Source organism: Vidua macroura, chromosome 3 (genome assembly GCF_024509145.1).
Source record: "Vidua macroura isolate BioBank_ID:100142 chromosome 3, ASM2450914v1, whole genome shotgun sequence".
Taxonomy (NCBI): Eukaryota; Metazoa; Chordata; class Aves; order Passeriformes; family Viduidae; genus Vidua; species Vidua macroura.
Window position 1 is genome coordinate 76,274,858 of NC_071573.1, and position 19,622 is coordinate 76,294,479.

Sequence of the window (19,622 nt, forward strand, 5' to 3'; positions counted from 1 at the left end):
TCATTGTGTTGGTTCTATGGAGAGCTAGCAATACACCTCTTCAAGGTTTTAAAAAACAGCTACTATAACTATATAAAATTGTCTTACATACTCTAAGCAGAGATCAGATTTAAAAAACAAAATTGTTTTCTAAAAATGGTACATCAGCTCTTAATGCAATAGCAGGCATCAGCATTATCTAATAAAACATTTATTTTTCTCCAAAATGGATTTTAGTTAGCTAGTGTATATTTTTGCTATATTATAATCTATGTTGAAAAAAGTTTAATTTAACAATTTCTAAAATTCTCTACTTTAGAAAAGTCCAGTAGATTTTTACCCCTATTTTTAGATAAAAGACCATTGGAAATGAACGTGAATACTCTGATTATTTCTGACTAAGAACACAACTGCTAGGATCAAGAAGTGAGCCACTCTGGATCACTCCATGAACATTGACAAGATCTGGGAACTGCTCCAGACTTTTTCTACCCATATAAGGGCAGTAGCATTTTTCACAAAAACATGAGGAAAATATTGTGTGTGCGCATATTTGCATACGCATATTCTAAGACCTAAATTCATTTTAAAAAATGTCCTCACTTTTGAATGTGCTAAGCCAGCTCTGAATAGTAGCAAGAATGGAATATATAAAATAGAATTCTCATCTCTCCATAAAATCATCATACTGGATGATAACTGTATGCACAAAAATAAACAATACTATGCGTGTGAATTAGCTTTATTTTTTTCATAGCAGTGCAGTTTGTTGGAATGACAAAACACATTTTCCAAACACCAAAGAGGAATTTCACACAGCCATCAAAAATAAGATGGCAATGCTTACCTTCCTAACTTCTTATACCTGAAGAGCATAATATGCTACCAGAATGCAACAAATACTTAATTCTACCCTTCATTGTACCCTTCTGTAATCAGTTGTAAGCCATTCCCAGGCAAGGCTAATTATTTGTGTGCCCATCACACCTAAACTTCAGTATGAACTGCAAACTTCAGTTTTACTTTGTCAACATACACTTGTACTTCAAGACTCAAAAGACATTTGCAACATTGTGCAGTAGTAAACTCAGCAGCCTAATAAGCGTAATATAATTAGGCCTAAAAACTTCGAGTATTGCCTATTTTAAAAAATTGTGATAAGCCTGTTGTTTTCAGTCTAATAAGTTCTAGACACATATAATAATAGAAAAATAAAAATTAACTTTCAAAACTCATATTATGAAAAGACCCGACTATCACACATTCCTTTAAAAATCACAATTTTTGGGCATATATTTATTATTCATGAAAACATTCATAAGCAAAAAGGTCTTCGGTAAATATCACAGGGGATTGAAAGCATTGCTTACTTAAAAGTAGCAGAATCCAGTCTGTAATTTTATTACAATGACATATTACTTTAAAAATAATGACTTCAGGTATATGCACATGTTGAAATAGACACATAAACATTTTTTATTTTTATGTAAGCAAATTCATCTCTGTCACAGACATGTAGGGTATTAAAAGAAAGGTATTTTTTTATTTGTGTTCAATTCATATAAAGATACACTATCGAATCACAACAAATTCACTTACACAATATGAAATTCACATCAGGCTTTTCTGCCATGCCACTAATCTTGTGGATTCTCTTTACTGAACATTCCAACTATGAAATCTTAGAAATTCAATCACTTTAGAAATTTAAAGAACATTTAACATGCTGGTCAAAAGTAAAAGATAAAAAGAAACAAAACATTGACACAACTTTTATGAAGTAGAAAGATGAAGACAAGTACTTATAGGACTGGGAGAGAGATTTTCATCTTATATTCAGTGGCAAATAATTTGTTTATAAATTCTTTATTTCTTCTTTTTATGTTCATGAGATTCAGAAAAAAAAGAGCCCTAAATCGCAATAAATCCTTATCCATGTGCCCATAGGTACATTTACTGGCAACATAGAGCTGAAAACACTCCTGAGAGATAATTTCAACTGAATCTAAGAACCATGTCTGAAATGTGTTAATTCAAACTATGCAGAGAATATACATATCAAATTTCGTAACAAAAATGTTTTCACCGAGGAACCTTCTGCTTCAACAACCTCTTAAGAGACAAATCATTGGCACCTCAAAAGAAATGCACTAGACAAATATTATGAACATCAGTGCAGAAATTATATCCACAAAAATTTACAGCTTGCCATTAAAACAGTAACAGCATCAGCACGTGTTTGCCCACAAAATTCAGTACAAGATTACAGATCTGACAGACATGCACTACTATACAAGATTTAATACACATTCTTATTTCAGAGTTGATGCTTCAGTTCTGAGACTGCTCACAGAACTAAAACAATTTACTTGATCATAATTCACAGAAGCAGAAAAGAATGTATAGATTTTGTTTTAAAAATATGTTCTCTTTTTACCACAAGGACTTGCTCCTTTGACTAGAAACCATTTACCCCCTGGTGATACTCAGTCAGTAGTATGTGATTGATTACTTCAGGTATTTCTGTATTTGCAGAGGCGTAACATGGCACAATCTCTTTTAAAACTTCCCATATCACTTTAAGTACTATGAAATAATGAATCAAATGCATTTCACCAGTGTAAAAGTATTAAAACCAGTCATTACAGTATTTTTTTTTCCAGTTGGCCAAGAAGTAAAACTGGTGGGACACCAAAGTGAAATGGGATCTAGATATTCCTTAAATCTATTTCAAATCTCAAAATCATTACAAGTGTTCTTCCCTGACTCTCAATTTTGGTTGCATACTGGAGTCCCCTTTTTTCCCTACTGTAATCTTAAAGGTTGGAGTAACCACCTTCTTAAATACATTCACTTTTCTCCTCCTTTGCCCCTTTTAACTGTGCCCTTGGAATCATCTTATTCCTTTGTATTTGTACATATCCTTTCCCACAGACCTACTTTTACTAAAATTTCAAATAAGTATCATGACTGCAGCAACAGTCCATAAGCAAAACTCTCCACTCCTTATGACAAGAAGCAGCACAGTGATTTGCTTTAAGTACAGAGAAACTATTAGTCAGGCAGGTGGGGTAGCTCTAGCAGCTGCTATTCCATCAACTTTCCTTAGGATCACCAAATTAAATTCTCAACTCTGAAATATTATGTGAGGTTGCATATTTATGCTTTAAATCACATCAAGCACATAAAAATACACTAAGTGTTCAGGGATGATGAATTTCTAGGCACTTAATTTTCATTCTTTTCTAGAGAAATTCTATAAATTCTTCTGAAGGTCCCATTAGACATCAGTGTGCCATGGCCCAAACTACTTCATGGCAAGAGTTAAATGATACCTTTACAGCAATTCCGGAATTCTTTCAGAGTAATGGAGATCCATTACACTGTTACCATAAACTGCATTTTAAACAAGATAGATCACCTCAGTTGTACAATACCAAATAACAGATTTCAAATGCTTCTATACACAGCAACGAAGGAGTGACTTTCACAATCACAGAGAAAAACTGCCACTAGGAGAAAGTAAGGGCTGAAAGATGAGTGCAAAGTTGTCAAGACCAGTAAAGTGCTGAGTTAACTACAGTGAGAAAAGACCAGTGGATGACAAAAGTTTAAGAAAAGGGAAAACAAAGATTCTTGTCCTTTCAAAAGGTTTGATTTCAGAAGATTTTTTAATAATATATGCAAACATTTAATTACCCCCTCACATTTAAAATAAATATAATGACTCTGGGCTGTAAAAGCATGAACATACAAAAAATTATAAAAATTAGTTATGTATAGCTATTTAAGGGATTTATAGTAAAATAAGTAGTATCAAAAATAAGTAAAATAAAAAAGGGAGTAGTTAACTTGAAAGTGGTAAAAGACTAACAAGTGCTTTGTATGTCTCAGATACTATTTTTTGACTGTGGTCATGCCTATGTCTATGTCAGTTTACCCACCTGAGTATAGCAAAACAAAATAAGCATCAGTAAACATTTCTTTCAGAGGCATTTCAGACCTTGCAGAAATGCAACAGGAAAATGCAAAAAAATATGAAGAGAGATTAGTAAGATTCCAGGAACTCTAGAGGCACATTTCAACATGCCAGGTTATATATCTGCCATTCAATTTCTGCATTTTTTCAAGCAGTTGAGGGCATTAGATGACACCTCATCACTTGAGCAAGCACAAAGAAACAACAAAAAAAAAATGAACAGTAAAAAAGTAAGAGATATATAAACAAACCTTTTTCATACCAAAAAGACTCTAGAAATTTAAGTGGTAACTGGTTTACATTTATTTGGAATGAAAAAGTTTTCTGGAAAAAAATATATTAGTTTGGTTTCTGTTTTAACAGAAGTCCTCACATTCACCTTACCACTTAACAGACAGATTACAGTGAGATCTCAGTAGAGTGTAGTTTTCATGAGTTCTGCTGACATCAATAGAATTCTAGCTGTTACTAGTGGTCACAACAGTCTTGAGCACATGAACTAAAACACAGGATCAGAACCTTATATGCCAATTAAAAAAAAAAAAAGTAAACAAGTAAGAAAGAATCCACTTTGCTAGGATTAAACATTTGCTGCAAATGAACAAAACACTGCAATTTCTACTATTCCAAAGTTTACGGCTTTGTTATAAAATTCTATGAAAATCCCAAAAAATTGTATTGCTGAGGAGGTATGTCTGTGTGATTGAACCTTTCAAATCTAATAAAAAATGCCAGTTAATAATCACAACATTGAACAGATGAGATTCTTAGGACTGAAAATAGTCATTTCCAGCCATACCACAGCCTTACAGGTAGCATTGTTATTCAGCTTATCTGAATAACAGCAAGATTTTAGTATTTACAATTATGAATCCTGGAACAACTAAATGGACTAGGTGAAAAAGAGAAATCTCAGATTTCAAATTAAACAAATGGGTAGTTGCCTTCATTGCTACCCAACTAGGTTGCTACTAAATCAGAAACAAAAAAAGTATTTCCTACAATTCAGTTATTGTAGGACGAGTAAGAGACTGAGTTTAGAAACTAGAAATTTAAAAAAGCACATTGGGTCTGTGTATGCAGTCAATTAGCAGAAAATAAGCAACAATGGAAATTTTAATAAATTTTTTGCATCTTTAGAGGGATTTCTCCCCTCAAAAAATGTTTTCCACTCTAATTCAAATTTTTATTTTTTTAATTCAAAGTAAGAGAAAAAAATGTTCCCAGTCAGTATCCAGTAATCTGCAAAAGTCTGCACCATGTACCAAACAGAAACAATGTAAGCAAACTAGAAATCATCCAGCAGTTCTTTGGAACTTTCTTTCAAATACTATTTTTTTTCAAACAAAACCCATTGGTGTTGCATCACACATAACTCTTCAGTGCTTTTACCACAAGCTATATCTTGCATATGTCAAGAACTCCATATGCAAAGCATCATAAAGCATAAATGTAGATTATTCCACACACTATAGACATGCATCCTGCAAGAAGCTATAAGGATTTAGATTACAGCATCAGTTTGATTAGAAACACAACTACAAGAATAAAAGAAGGAAGAAACTGTGCCAGTTTTTTGTTATACTTTGGTCATGTAGCATTATCCCATGCAGTTGTTCTGAAAACTCAGCATGCAAGTTACAAAGTTAAAAAAAACCCAAATTAACAACAAAGAGCTTTCCCCGAATATTTTTGAACTAAAATATCCAGTAAGACAGAATTACCAATATTCTCATAATCTTTTTACTTTTCAAAATTAAAATTCAGTAGTAGTGCATATACATTCAAAAGATACAATAAAGACATTTAGTAACAGATTCTTCAGCTCTTTCTCAATAGAGTCAATGCATTAGGAAACAACTGCAGCTGAGACAGCTCACATAAGCCACTGTTCTTGTTCTTTTCTGTACTTCTCAGACCACTTCTGAGTAAGCTCAAGGTAAACATTTGGTTTATGGGGTTTATAATCAAGGTAAACCACCTGTCCAGTCCGTTTAGGGACAGCTTTTTCAATCTGAGTTCCCTCGTGCCATTCATTAAAAGATGTAATGGAAATAATTTCTGGTCGCACCAGAAGGGCTGCACTGAAGGCAGTCTCATAGTACTTCCCATTGACACGGTTCCGGGTGTTGTGGTTGTTCCATGGTCGGATGCTGGTATCAATATAACCTGGCCCCACACTTGGAATAAACATTAAGTTGTTACTATCACAAAAGGCTTTTAAACTTGCCCAATTATGATGAGATGAGCCATAGGAGAAGCCATTGGTGGCAAAGTACGTGTACATTCCATCAAAACCACTTCGGTGAATGTCGTGCTTATGTCTTTCTTCTACAAGAAGTGCAATGAATAATGCATCATAGGGAGTATTTCGAATACTCTGGGATCCAGACACAGTTAACAGATTTGCCCATATTTCAGGAATTGTTACGTAAGAGTCATAAACATAAAACATGGGAAGAAGCCTGCCTGTGCTGGTCTTATGCCTGTAAAAGGCTGGATGGCTTCCGTATCTATAAAGCAAACAAGTATTGTTAAGATAAAATTTACCATTTGGAAAATACTGTTGTACAATCTGAGCTGAAGACTTTTCCAACAAATTAATTTAAAAAGACAGGACACAGACTTTGAAACACAGCACATCATGTCCACCTTCAGTCCAGTGTTTGCTGAAGTATCAATGACTCTTCAAAAAACCTATAAACTACTACAAATTAGTAACTGTCTTGGGTTTGGCAGGGACAGAGTTAATATTCTTAGTAGCTGGTCCAGTGCTGTCTTTTCTTTTTTGATTTAGCATGAGAATAAAACTGATGTTTTGTCTGGTGCTAAGCAGTGCTTACCCTAAGTCAAGGACTTCTCAGTGTCTCCTGCTCTGTCAGTGAGGAGCTGCACAAAAGGTTGGGATGAAGGAAGGCCAAGACAGCTGACTTGAGCTGGCCAAAGAGATACACCACAGTTCAGAGTGTCATGCCCATATATAAACTGAGGGAGCTGCTTGGAAGGGGACTGAACACTGCCCAGGGCTGGGCTGGGTACTGCTCAGAAGGTGGTGAGCAATTTGTCTCAGTTTCTGTTACTCTCTCTCCTTCTTTCCATTATCTTTCTTAATAATACTATTGGCAACATTATTTTAATACTATTTTGTTTCAATCATTAAATTGCTCTTATCTCAACCCATAAAGTCTATCTTTTCCTTCTGATTCACTTCTCCAGCGCTGGGGGATGGGAGGGGAAAGTAAGGGGCACTTGGTGGTATCCAGTTGCTGGCTAGGGTTAAACTGTGACAGTAACTTAGTGTCAAACTGTGCTACAGTTATCAGCTTCCTCTGAAGGGCAATTCTCTAATTCAGCATGAAATAAAGACAGTCTGAGCAGCACTGATAAGCAAAACACCAAGCAGCTGTACGGAATTTGTCAAGATAAATTAAAATCATTAGAGGTCAACACAATAAAGCTCTATCTGCTAGTTTGTCATTATCAAAATGTACATTTTATTTAATTTATAGAACATGTAATCCTAAGCAACTAAAGTAAGCCTTGTGATATTAAAGACTACTGAAAGCAATTTAAATTTGAGAATCTATGTAAAATTCACACTTCAGTGTTTCAAAAAAAGACTGATTTTTTGCAGCGTTGAAATATGAACAAAGTTCCTTTTAGCTCTCTTCAGTCTCAGCAGACATTATAAGCTATTTTTATAAGCTTTAGTTCATATACCAAATTCCCCTAAACCAGCAGGTAAGAAACCACAGGGACACCATTCTGAAAAAACTCACTTGTCAATGATGTACTTGACATTGTGGTACATGCTGCGATCATCTCTGTCTTTGTAAGGTTCAATATGAAAAGTGACCTGAAAGATGAAAACAAGCAACAGCAACACAGACATAAAACACTACTGAATACGGGGGCACTGGGTACTATATGAAGCAAGTACCAGTCCAATATGTAATTCTTTACAGACCAAACATTTCATCAGTCTATACTACTAATAATCCAGAATAATCCAACCCTAGTACAACTCCTGCACTACTGACATTAGAAGCTTCCGATTGCAGGAAGTTTGGTATTAAATACTTAGGTTTTTTACATTAAAACAGAACACTGCTTTTGTTTACCCTAGACTACAGCAAGTAGTAATCATGCTTCAGAAAAATTAAAAAACTACAAAACCAAAACTTAAAATAAATGATTCTCTCTTTGAATGTCAAAGAACTGATAAACTAATGAAACATTTTAATATTTAATTTCTAACTAATGTATTAAAATCTGCTAAAGATAATGCTCTAAGGATAGTTTTCAGGGTCAAAATACATTTTAAGATATGCAAAATGAACACTTTAATTTAAAATTTTATAGATTTATCAACAGCAACAAGCTCTTGGAAATAAATATAATATAATGTACTATTATTGCTCTGAATGTCAAGCTAGGAGCTTATGGAATTGATTAACCAGTATGTGTGAATTCCAATGTAAAAATGAATTTGTTTTCAAATAGACAATCATGGAAGAATACATTACATTAATCAAAGCAACAACTATTTCAGAAGCAATTTTAGAGCAGAATGTACTTAATAAAGTCTTTGACAACTCTGCAACAGTAGAAAAATTCCATTGCAGAGCAAATCTCCCTCTCTATTAAGTAGAAACTATAGAAAAATAGCATTAGACTAAATCACTGACTGACAGTAGAGGCTGAAAAGCACTATAATTTCATCTTTCATTTCCAACTATGAAAATCAGACAAATCAAAAGGGCATATCTTCTCCCAGACTTCTATTTAGCAAACGTAACAGAAACGTTTTTTGTACATTGGCTTTGGTCTACTGAGACTCCTAACACTTACTGCAAAAACTTACTAGTGCAAGAATGCTTAAAAACATTACAGTGAAGGTAGCACTTCCTGCAATATCTATACTGAATATCTGTATTCCAGTAATTCTTCCAAGTGGTAACAGCAGCTTCATTCATACTGCAATCATTACCACACTATTACACACTACTGTACTTTCCTTGGTAGCTTATTTCATTTGGCCTTGACTCCTTTGAGACTTGAATGCTAACAAGTTCTTTTAGGTGAGAGCAAACTCCATTAGATGGTCTAAAATTTTGGGGAAGGATACTACGTTTCTTCTGTCTTTTTAGAAATTTATTATTAGATAGAGTGCAAACTATATCATATAATGCAAATCACACAGAATTTTTAACAGTTTCAGAATTACTTCTGTATGTGATTTAATCATCCTATTTTCCTCCTGCTTGCTAAGGCATTTACAGTTACACCCAGTGACAGGAAATTTCACTGAGAATCTGCAACTTGCAGAACAAACTAAAACCCGAGCAGATGAACAGGCTGTGTTTTCAGTACACAGTACAGACAGCACACTCCAGAGATGAAACATATGCAGCTACTTAAAAACTCAAATTTATTACTTGGGAGAGATTAAAATGAAATACACATTTTTGTTATCATTATACAGGTTTTCTAATTTTATTATTCTAATAATAAACAAAATCAAACCACAATTTAAGATGCTACTGATCAATTAACATAATTTTTTAACTGACTTGATATTTCACTTATTTTAAGAATTCAATAACTTAGCCCTTCTATCCTGTCATGCCCTGAAGTAACCCTAAAGTCTGAGCAGCATGTCTCTGACACCTTATAGTCCAAGGCAAGTTTTTCTGATACTTTCTGGAATAAAGACATTTATTCAAACTAGATATTCCAAATCTGTCTTTATTCCTCATAGATGCTCACTCCTGACCTCTATGATCAGGTGCTAAAAAATGCAAAATGAAGGTAAGTCCTTCTTCTTTCTCAAAGGTTCTTAGTTTATAGTTCACTGTATTTCACAGTATTTTGGAACATGTAATACTTCCCTCAACTCCCAAGACTCACTGGAAAACAACATAATGACTTATTTTAAAAACTGTTTTCTGAAAAGAAATTAGAAAAGAATAAGTCCACAACACTATACCTTAGATTCAGCAAGCTAAAACAGATTACAATATTTATTCTGCTTATAAGGGAATATTACTCAGGTCCTACCAAAGTTCAGTGCAATTCAGAGGCTTCCATAACCACAAAGAAGCGCAGTATAATAGCAAAGCTTACTTTCCTAATTGGTCCTATTATATGCATCTAGAAATACTTTACCTTTAGGTTATATTTGTGTGCATAGTCCAAAACAACTGGCACCAAATCATCAGTTGGCTCTCCATTTTCATCAGCCATACCTGGTGGGTACCATGAAAGCACTATAACACCTGAAAGTACAAAACTGGAGTTTTAAAACATGTTGTTTAAAATATTACAGGTATACTGTAACATTGTCATGAGTTACAATTATCAATGTGAAATCTACATAAAATAAATCAGAATCTCAAATTACTTTTTAATCAGTTACAAAATCTCAGTATTCTCAGAGTGGAATTTAACGCCTCTCTTTATAGGACTGCAAAACAAACAATGGTTAGATCATTTGTTAAGGGAACAAATCTGTACTCAGTGTCCTAAGCCGAACACTTAAGAGCTGTTCCCTCACACTTTTCAGCACACCACTCCAACCTTCAGGTTGGACAAGAGGAAAAGAGTGCTCCCCTCTAAGGCATTATAGCTATCCATGATACAGGCAGAGAATATCAAGATACATGGGTTATAGAACAGGCAGGAGATAAGAGCTGTGCATATGATGAAAGAGATTCTTATCTTATCGAACTTTATTCCCCATCTTATTTCTTCATTGTACCTCTGGCTCAAATATAAAACAACCATTTATTACTAGAAGTAGTGACTTCAATCCCACAACCTTCTTTCTTCCTGGTACAGTTACTATGGTGAAATGCATCCTTGCAAGCATGTGAAATTAGTTTTTAAATTTATTATCTTCAAAAATACTTGAGTAACTCAATAATTTAAGGATGTTACCAGTGCTGTGGAGAAAAAAGACAACTAATAACATGTCTTTATACTGTAAATTTTCCTGATGCTGTCCAAGAAAGCAAAAGAACACACTCTTCAGAAAGGTAAAACCTGCTCCTTCTAAAATAAAATGCAGTCAAATAAACAGATTGGATCTTTTAAATGCACAGCTGAAAACAATATCAAAAAAAGCTAAGTCTGAAAGAAATACATGAAATACTGATGTAGGAATATTTTCCTATCAATGCTATTTAAAACATACAGAAGAATAAGTCAATGTGGTTCTTTTTAACTAGGTAATGATTTAAGTAAATGAATAAATTCACTGAACTAGGGAAGCATATATTCTAAATTCCACCTACTTTACTAACATTATAACATTTCTGACCAACAATTTCCAACAAACAATTCCAAAATTAGGAAAAAGAAACTATAAATTACAGTGAATACATAACCACACAATATCCAAACCAGAAATTTGCGCTCACCACACACAGAAACGAGTTTAAGTACCCTTAGGCACATTATCTCTGCATTTTATCAAAAAGAAAATCACAAATAACAGATAATCACAAGAGACAGTCTGCTCAAGGAAAGCAAAATGAATTATTTTACTGCATTTCATCACATTATCTTTTATTTCACACAAAAGAAAAGGACAAAATGCAAAGTAGTAAGGTGTAAAGGACAAGTAGAACAGCAACAAATCTGGATATCTTGACAAGACCTTCCTTTACACCTTTAGGAAATACATAAAAGTTCAGGAGACAGAATTGTTGATCAAAGAAACTAAATTCACATTTGCATTGGTCTTTTCCTGAGAAAGACTACTACACATTTTCTTTCCTGTGGTTGAAAAATAAAGTTATGTACCATTTAAAGAGTCAAAAAAAAAAAAAAAGGATGGACTTGACACTAAAAACAATGTCATAAATGTTTAAAACCAGAATAGTCACTAAAACTGAAAGTAGACTATCACAAAAAAAAGGCTGGTGCAAAAAAATAAATTTCCCTAAGCAATCTCATTAATAAAATTTACTGTATTAATCTGTAAAATATTAGAAAATTATTGCATAAGAATTGTAAAATATAGGAAGAATACAAGGAGGCACTGCATGAGACTTCTGTTGCCCCAATCTCTTATATGCCTCCAATCATTAGTCAATATTTGCTTGTTCACATTTTTCTTTTTCATAAAATCCTTGATAAAGCCTCAAAAATGGCTAGAAAAAATGATCATGTGACTGTAAAATAAAGTCATGGATGAGACACTGGCTAAGAGAGAAAAAGGAGAAACTGTAAATAGTCAGCCTCATAGTACACAAAAAATGAACAAAGTATAATTCTTAAAAAAAAAGTTGATAATTTACATTAGTCAAATCTAGATGGAAGAGAACAAATTCAATTGTACTTAAATCCTTAAGTCAGAATAACAGCAGGAAAAAGTGACTCTTTATAAATATCAGTTATGTTACAAAGAGTGTCACAGGAGTCTGAACTACTCACTCACTTTGCTGAGTTTTAAATTGAAAACTAACTGAAGTTACTAAAAAATTGATTACGCAAAGCATTTTTCCTAGTAATTGGCACCTTTTTCACTAGCAGTACAACTTTCTTAGACATCTGTATTAAGAGGATGAGGAACATCACATATTCTTCTAAAGCTGCAAGTGCCTCCCTTGCCTTCATCACACTATCATAAATTATTTTGGTCTAGGTAAGACTAAAACAGTGCTTACTGGCAACTTGCATCTGAGATTTCTCTGCAACAGTCTTGTTACTCCTGTTGATGAAGTTATATTACTGAAGAGGGTGCAAAATTTCCTAACCCTTATTTTTAACCCTTGTAAAAAATAAAGGTTAGGTTAAAACCCACAAGATGACAACAACCAAGAAGTAAACACTGCACAAGTAAAAATCGTTAATCAAAATATAACGATTACATTAAAATGTAATGATTAGGTGAATGAAGGAGATTCAATACAAGGTGATCAGCAGTATCAACAATATAAAAAGGACCATAAAGCCCAACAACAAGGAACAACACCAGAAAAATATATTGAATATTCTTATGTATACAGTTCACCTTATTTGGAAAAAGGGAACATCAATTTGTATTGAAAGAAGATACTTTTGGACAGTAAGGAATTATTGCACAATTGTTATTGCACACACACAGCATTCAGAGAAAAAAAAAAACACTCATATTTGAACAGGCTGCTCCTTAACCATGTTAGCATGATTTACTGAAACCTGTTCTTTAAACTGAAGCATTCATCTCCAAAAATAAAATACACAAACAACATATTCCAGTCAAGGTTTCTGTTTTTTCATGTATGTTATCAGTGTTTAGCAGTAAGTAGTGAAAAGCATGTACCTACAGTATTACAAACACCATTCTTACGTTTCTGTGCTGTTACACTCATCAGACACAGCTCTGAAGATGTAGGTTTCAGTTGAGGGTTAAAACTCAGAGATATAAAGACATTTACTAGTTTCAGACATTTCCTGAATTACACAGAAAAGCAGAAGGATAGCTCAGTTGTGCTCATTCACAGATGTAAGGCTGGCTAAATGAACAACATGCTGAAACTTTAACATTCATTACCAGTTGAAGCTGTACGCATTTGCTTCATGTGGGCTTCTATGACAGTAGGGTCTTTGGAACTGTAAGATCCAAGTTCTGGATAAAAGTTGGCCCCAATGTCCTCAGGAGGATTATGCCTTCCCTTTGGATAATTGTTTGCAATTTTGGGATCCCAATGTGGCAATAACGGATGATTCCAGTGAATATATTTACCATCAAACTGTGGATTCCCATACCAAGTATAGTAGAATATGTGAAAGTTATAATTAGGAGAAGAAAGCTCCTCTTCCAGCTTTTTTACTGGAGACATAGATGCTTTCATAGTATTGACAGCAATACTATGCAAATGACTGACACGTGTTACAGTATCTCCTTGAGCCCTATTTAGCAAGTTCTGTTTACTGTCTAAGAGCACTGTCCGTTGTTGAAGCTCCGGCAACAAACCAAGTCCAAATGGATCCCCAAAGCCAGCTCTGTCAGGTCTCAGAGTCTTCAAAGCCATCATTATGGAGCAAATAAACAAAATAAAAAGCAACAAAATGATGCATGTTCTTCTGCGAAATCTCGCCATGATGTCATAGTTCAGAATCCCAACAGAAGGATTTTGGCCGGAACTGATCAAAAGACAAATATTTTTAAGTTAGATTTCTTATTACCTAGTATTCAGCAGTATGAAATGCTTCATAAAATCTCTACATAATAAAAATAACGAGAGACAAATGTAATGCATACACTGACCTCAGAACTAACAGACTTTGTGGAGGGTGGGGTACACAAACAAAATCCCATTTCTTTCTTTGAGAACGTGTGTCACATTTTGAGGTTCTACCACCAAAGACACATATATTTTATAACATATTTTACTTTTGAACTTAATTTTTATCCTAATTCCATGAAATGGAAATTCTGGTTACATTATTTCAGAACTATTATGTTTTGTAAATGCTATTCAGGTAGCAATAATAAAGAAAATAGAAGAAAAAAACAGAAGCCATGAAAGGAGAATAACATAGCAGAAGAAGAGTAAAAAACAAAATGGGGTATGACAGAACTACAGCTTGTGTTCAGAATGCAGGTTTCATTTACTAACCTATTTACTGGCTTGAGACCAAGCACTTTGCCTTCTGTTAACCAATATATTAACAAAATACTCCAGCAAACTAAATTTGAAACCATGATGTTTTACAACTTTACAGATCTAAAAATTTAATTTTTTTTTCTAAAACACATAAGCAAAAAACAGCATAGCATTAAGGATGTATCTCAAGCAGAAAGCTTGCAAGTTAGCTGCTGGCAGCCAGTTAGTACAATGTCACAGCTGCCTGACACTTCTTGTAGTGTTCCAGGGCTAAATTCAAAACAAGACCAATGGTACACAGCAAGATTTGAATCATGAAACTAGGGGGAAGAAAATCAGTATAATGGAAGGCCTGGTTATTTTATTTATAAATTTAATTCCTGTACAACATTATCACAAGAGAACCAAAGAAAAGGATTAACAAAATTTAGGTTACCACAGAATTATGTGGAACAAGATTATGCATAAAACTGACAACACTAAACTGGAAAATCTAAGAATTAATTTCTGATTCAAGGGTCATTAGACATAGCATAGCTGTGATTTGTATTTCTGTCACTGGCCTCCAGATCTTATTTTAATTTACTGAGCCATACGCAGGTAGTTTTGAAATACTTGCAAATTCTTTGACCTTAGTTTCCTACCAATGTAATAGTGCATTAGCATAGAGCTCAGTTGTCACAATATGCTGCTTACTACTGCTATGATAATTTTAGATAAGCAATTTTAGAATATGTTTTTTTAACAATACAGCCTGAATTGGAATAGCAGTATTACACTTCCATTTCCAATATTAATCCATTCATCCTACTATCTGTTATAACTTCTGGGATTCATTTGGTTTTCACAGTAAGGTCACTCATTTACTTTAAGAGAAAAATCCAATTAACATTTCAAAAATAAACAACAAAATCCCAATGCACTTTTACCTTGTTAGAGACTGAACTCAGCTGAATGAGAATCACAGCACTAAAGCCAACAAAGAACAGATGGAACAAGGCAAGACTATGAAAATGATGTTCATTTTGCCCAACTGGATTCTGAAACCATACGTTTGGCTACTGTCAGGGAAAATGATTTTACAGCACACATGCTTACAGGATTTCACATCGCTTTACATCAAAATACAGGGTTCTTTTTCTATGGCTAACAATCCATCCCCATGATTTGAGAATTCTGTCAGAGATTGTTTGGAGTATAGAACATCTTACTTTAATAAGAAATTAATTTTAAATACACTCAAACTGCTCCTGCTATTTTTCATTACCTTTTCAGTCTTCTTCCTAGTATATTATGCTACCTCTACCTGGTAATTTAACTCAATTTTCAGATTAGATAAACTGAAGTTTTCTGAAGGGTTAGGATTTTTTTTTAATGAAACAATATTATTCATCTGACTAATGTATTAATATATTCCATTTAATTTAAATTAAATGCCACTGATCTTCATTAAACAATATACAGGACTGCCAGAGATAAACTACCTCTGCAATTATAATTTTATCTCTTCTGTGAAAAAGAATTCATGACTGCAATGTCACAAGGTTTGCAATGTTCACAAGGTTTGTCATTTGGGTTTTCCTATTCCATATCAAAGAAGCTGGTCCTTTTTATTCTTGGTTGATGTATCAGCTACTCAATGCCTCCTGTTTAGATCAAGACTTCACTACCATTAAGTCATTCATCTGAAGTGTCAGGAATTGATCTTGGTGCTCCACATTATTATTTCAACAAGTATGTTTTTATAGGGAATACTCACCGTTGAAGTACACTAAAAAATGAGCAGCATGCCCACTAGCATTTGAATAGCACTGAGACAGAGCTTGGTCTACCATATCATATTATGAACTTCTGCTATGCTTATACAGAGGCTCAGAATCAAAGTGCAAAGTTTCTAGAACAAGGAAGTGATAAGGAAGTGATATCTACAGTAAAGGCTTGTGTTTGGGGGAGACATCAGTCTCAACGATGATAACGTAATTCAGACCTGGCACAGACAAACTATATTGTAAAAGCTGCATCAAAGGTTGGCAGTGCTTCATGTGTCATTTAATCTTGCTCAGATCTACTTTTCAGAGACAGTGACAGATAAACTACCCTTATCAATGTTAGCGCCACAGCAGAACGGCAAACAGACTGAGCAAACATGCCTCTGCAAACAGCTACATGAAGTTATGTCTATCCCTGGGAGTGGAAAAACCTTAAAAATGCATTTCTGATTCAACCATCATTGGACAAAGCATAGCTGTGATTTTGCATTTGTTGTGAACGTTCAAATTTTAGAGTCTGACTGCAATTTACTGAAGTACACATCACTCCTACAGACTTAGAAGTATCTTGCCTTGGACTTTTGGGTGCTCTTGGATCTAACAGCAATTGACTTTCTCGGTAGGAAAAAAGCTGAATAACTTCAGCTTTATGAAGGTTAAGATCTTACATGCAGTTACCCTGACTCAGCAGCTTTTGGATTCAAACTCCATGTTTGTTGACACATATAGGTGTACTGGACAAAAATGTAAGCAGTTTGGGTTCTTTCTCTTGCCTACTGAACAAATTTTAAAAGAAGAAAAAAACCATCTGTAACAGGTCAGAGTTTCTCCCTTAATGAATACAGATAGCAGTTTCCTTCTTAACATGAGAAAAATATGAAGCTATACTGGGAAAAGTTAAAACCTATATTTCCTCAACATCCAGTTCTCTTCTCAAAAAACCCCAGAACATCTGACATAGTTGTTTTACTTTTTAGTTTGTAAGTCTACAAATACAGAAATAAAAGCATAAAATACATGTAAGTCTATCCCATTATGATCATCTCTGTTCCAAATTAATCTGGGTTTTTGGTAATAAATAGCATTAAATTGATCATAGTAGGCAAAATTTCCAGCTGTTCTTCTTAAAACAACTCCTTCATGAAGAAAGTAAAGGATCTATGAAAATGTTTGAGTTATTTTCCTAATTGTTCCACACACTTAATTGAATGTCTCAAGCTCTTACCTGACAGTGATTTTTTTTCTCCCTCACTACTGCTTCTTATACCCTTAAGTTACTGTGCAGGGAAACCTTCTGTTAGTCCTTTCCACTAGATGAAGAAAAAAGCATACAGATGTACAGATGATGAGCTTTTCTTCCCCTGCCATGTTTCCCCAAAAAAGAATGTTTCTTTAGTCAGAGAAGAAAAAGCAATTTAAAAAAAGTGGAAGGGACGATACTGCTTAATTACTAGAGATAATTTTGGTCAGGCAACTCAAGTTTCAGTGCCCTGCCCAGTGGGCTGCTTTTTTCAGTTTTACAAATTCCAAAAGAGAAATATGCATTATATATATCATTATGCAAAGAAATTAGGTTCAGATAAAACAGATTTATTTAGTTTAGCAAGAATCAGCAAATACTAGAATTTATTTGCTCTGATGTTCCTTAACCACAACAAATGGAAATGCAATATAGGGGAGAGCTCTGAAAATCTGATTTTTATTGATCAAGAGTAAGGTCACCCAGAAGCCACCGAGGCTGGTAGTTCGTGGATGGGATCAAAGTTTCTCAGCTCAATTATCTAAACTTAGTTTCTACTAAGTTTTCCCAGCTCAAAGAAACTGAAAACTCTGAAGTGACAGATCAGCTCTAGATCTAGGCCTTAAAGCCCTGATTCTGGAGCTACAGTGCAGATGTGCCCCTAGAAACATTAATTCAGTTTCCAAGTGATTGACCAGGTGAGGATTGGTAAAAGTGTTAAAAGCACATTCTGATCTGGAGATCACAAAGAGTAAAAAACAACAGAAGCTGACTACATATGCGTGGGAACCTAGTGGGTATTTCTAGTATTAGAAAGAACCAAGGAACTTCTCAAAAACTTTCTGTATATGAAAAGTCTTCTCCTAAAGCCTTTTTTAAAAATTAGCTTGAAAATCATTAAAGATGTAAGAAAACATTAGGTACGGCAGGCAGACACTTCACAGCTGTGTTACATGTTAAAAAGGTATCTTTTTAAACACTTCCAATACTAGATTTCTTTCACGTCTACCGAATTTAGAAAAAGGTATTTAAAATCTGACAACCAGAAAACAGAAACTGTGATTTGAATTTAAGAAAGACAGCAGTAGCAACAAAACACAATCCCTCTGGATTCTTTGCTGTAAACGTGGTTAAGAGAGCCTCCAGCATTTACAGTATTTGCCTTCAACATGCCAGCCTTCTGTTTCGAAAGGACATGGAAAAACACCTAACTCTGGGCGGCTGCAGGCCATGAGAAGACAGCAACCTTCAGCCGGTCCTCACCGGGAGCTTCCCGGGGCAGCTCAGAGCCAGGTTGCTTGACAAGGGCTGAAGGCAAGGGCGGGGAGAGCAGACCCAGCTCGCTGCGCCGCTCGCATCCCCTGAGCAAGGCACCGAGTTCCGAGCGCTCACAGCTCTCTCCCACTCTGCGGAACCAAGCGCCAGCCCCTGCCACCCGAGGAGCACCAGCCGCGGGCGGGAGGCGCGGCGAGGCTTCCACAGCGGGAGAGGAGGGAAGGCACCGCCCGCGGGGCACCGCGGACCCTCTGACAGCGGCTGCGGGCGGGGGCGGGCGCCGTGCCCTCCCCTCCCGGCCTCTCCCGGCCCCGAGGAGCCCTTCCCCAGTGCCCGGGGCCGGCCGGGGCTCGGGGCCGGCGCCGTTACTCACCCGCGGGAGGCAGGGCCGCTGCCGGCGGGCGCGCGCGCGCGGGGGCTGCCCCTGAGGGAGCCGCGCGGGCCGGGCCGGGGCGGCGGCGGCGGCGGCGGCGGCGGCGGCGCGTGCGCCAGCCGGGGCGCATGCGCGGGGCGGGCGGCGGCGGCCGGGCCCCGTTATCCTGTGGGGAGAGCCGCGCCGCGCTCCCGCCCATTCCGCTGGGAAACAGGGACTTGCGGCTGCTGGAAGGCCAGGGCCTCCGCTGGGCTTTCACATTGTGTTTGCTTTTTTTTTTTTTTTTTTTTTTTTTTTTTGACTCGAAAGGCCTAAAAAAATCTTTCAGTTCATTAAAAGCCTTTGCTGGGTTGTTGGTTACTTTTCAGCTGCGAAATGGTAGTCACAGAATCAATTTAGGATGAGATCA

General features: G+C 35.7%; 1 protein-coding gene across 4 annotated transcripts; it reads right to left on the minus strand.

Annotated features, from left to right (window-relative positions):
- Positions 1 to 703: 703 nt before the first annotated feature.
- On the minus strand, positions 704 to 19,288 carry MANEA (mannosidase endo-alpha). Of its 4 annotated transcripts, none has more exons than XM_053973138.1 (6): positions 19,214 to 19,288; positions 17,551 to 17,635; positions 13,500 to 14,092; positions 10,127 to 10,236; positions 7,738 to 7,814; positions 704 to 6,471 (listed from the first exon to the last, which is right to left on the minus strand). In XM_053973138.1, exons 3-6 carry the CDS (start codon positions 14,047 to 14,049, stop codon positions 5,835 to 5,837), a joined length of 1,374 nt encoding a protein of 457 aa, XP_053829113.1. In that variant the 5' UTR covers positions 14,050 to 14,092; positions 17,551 to 17,635; positions 19,214 to 19,288; the 3' UTR covers positions 704 to 5,834. The 4 variants fall into 4 exon arrangements, with proteins under 4 accessions (XP_053829113.1, XP_053829112.1, XP_053829115.1 ...); XM_053973137.1 differs by lacking the exon at positions 19,214 to 19,288 and adding an exon at positions 18,778 to 19,188; XM_053973140.1 differs by lacking the exon at positions 17,551 to 17,635 and having other exon boundaries at positions 19,214 to 19,259.
- Between the last annotated feature and the right edge of the window lie 334 nt (positions 19,289 to 19,622).

Coding starts and splice junctions, on each gene's coding strand:
- MANEA (XM_053973138.1), bottom strand. CDS start 14,049: ATGGCGAGATTTCGCAGAAGAACATGCATCATTTTGTTGCTTTTTATT. Junction 10,237..13,499: donor AATGCGTACAGCTTCAACTG/GTAATGAATGTT, acceptor TTGTACTTTCAG/GTGTTATAGTGCTTTCATGG. Junction 7,815..10,126: donor CACACAAATATAACCTAAAG/GTAAAGTATTTC, acceptor TTCATCTTTCAG/GTCACTTTTCATATTGAACC.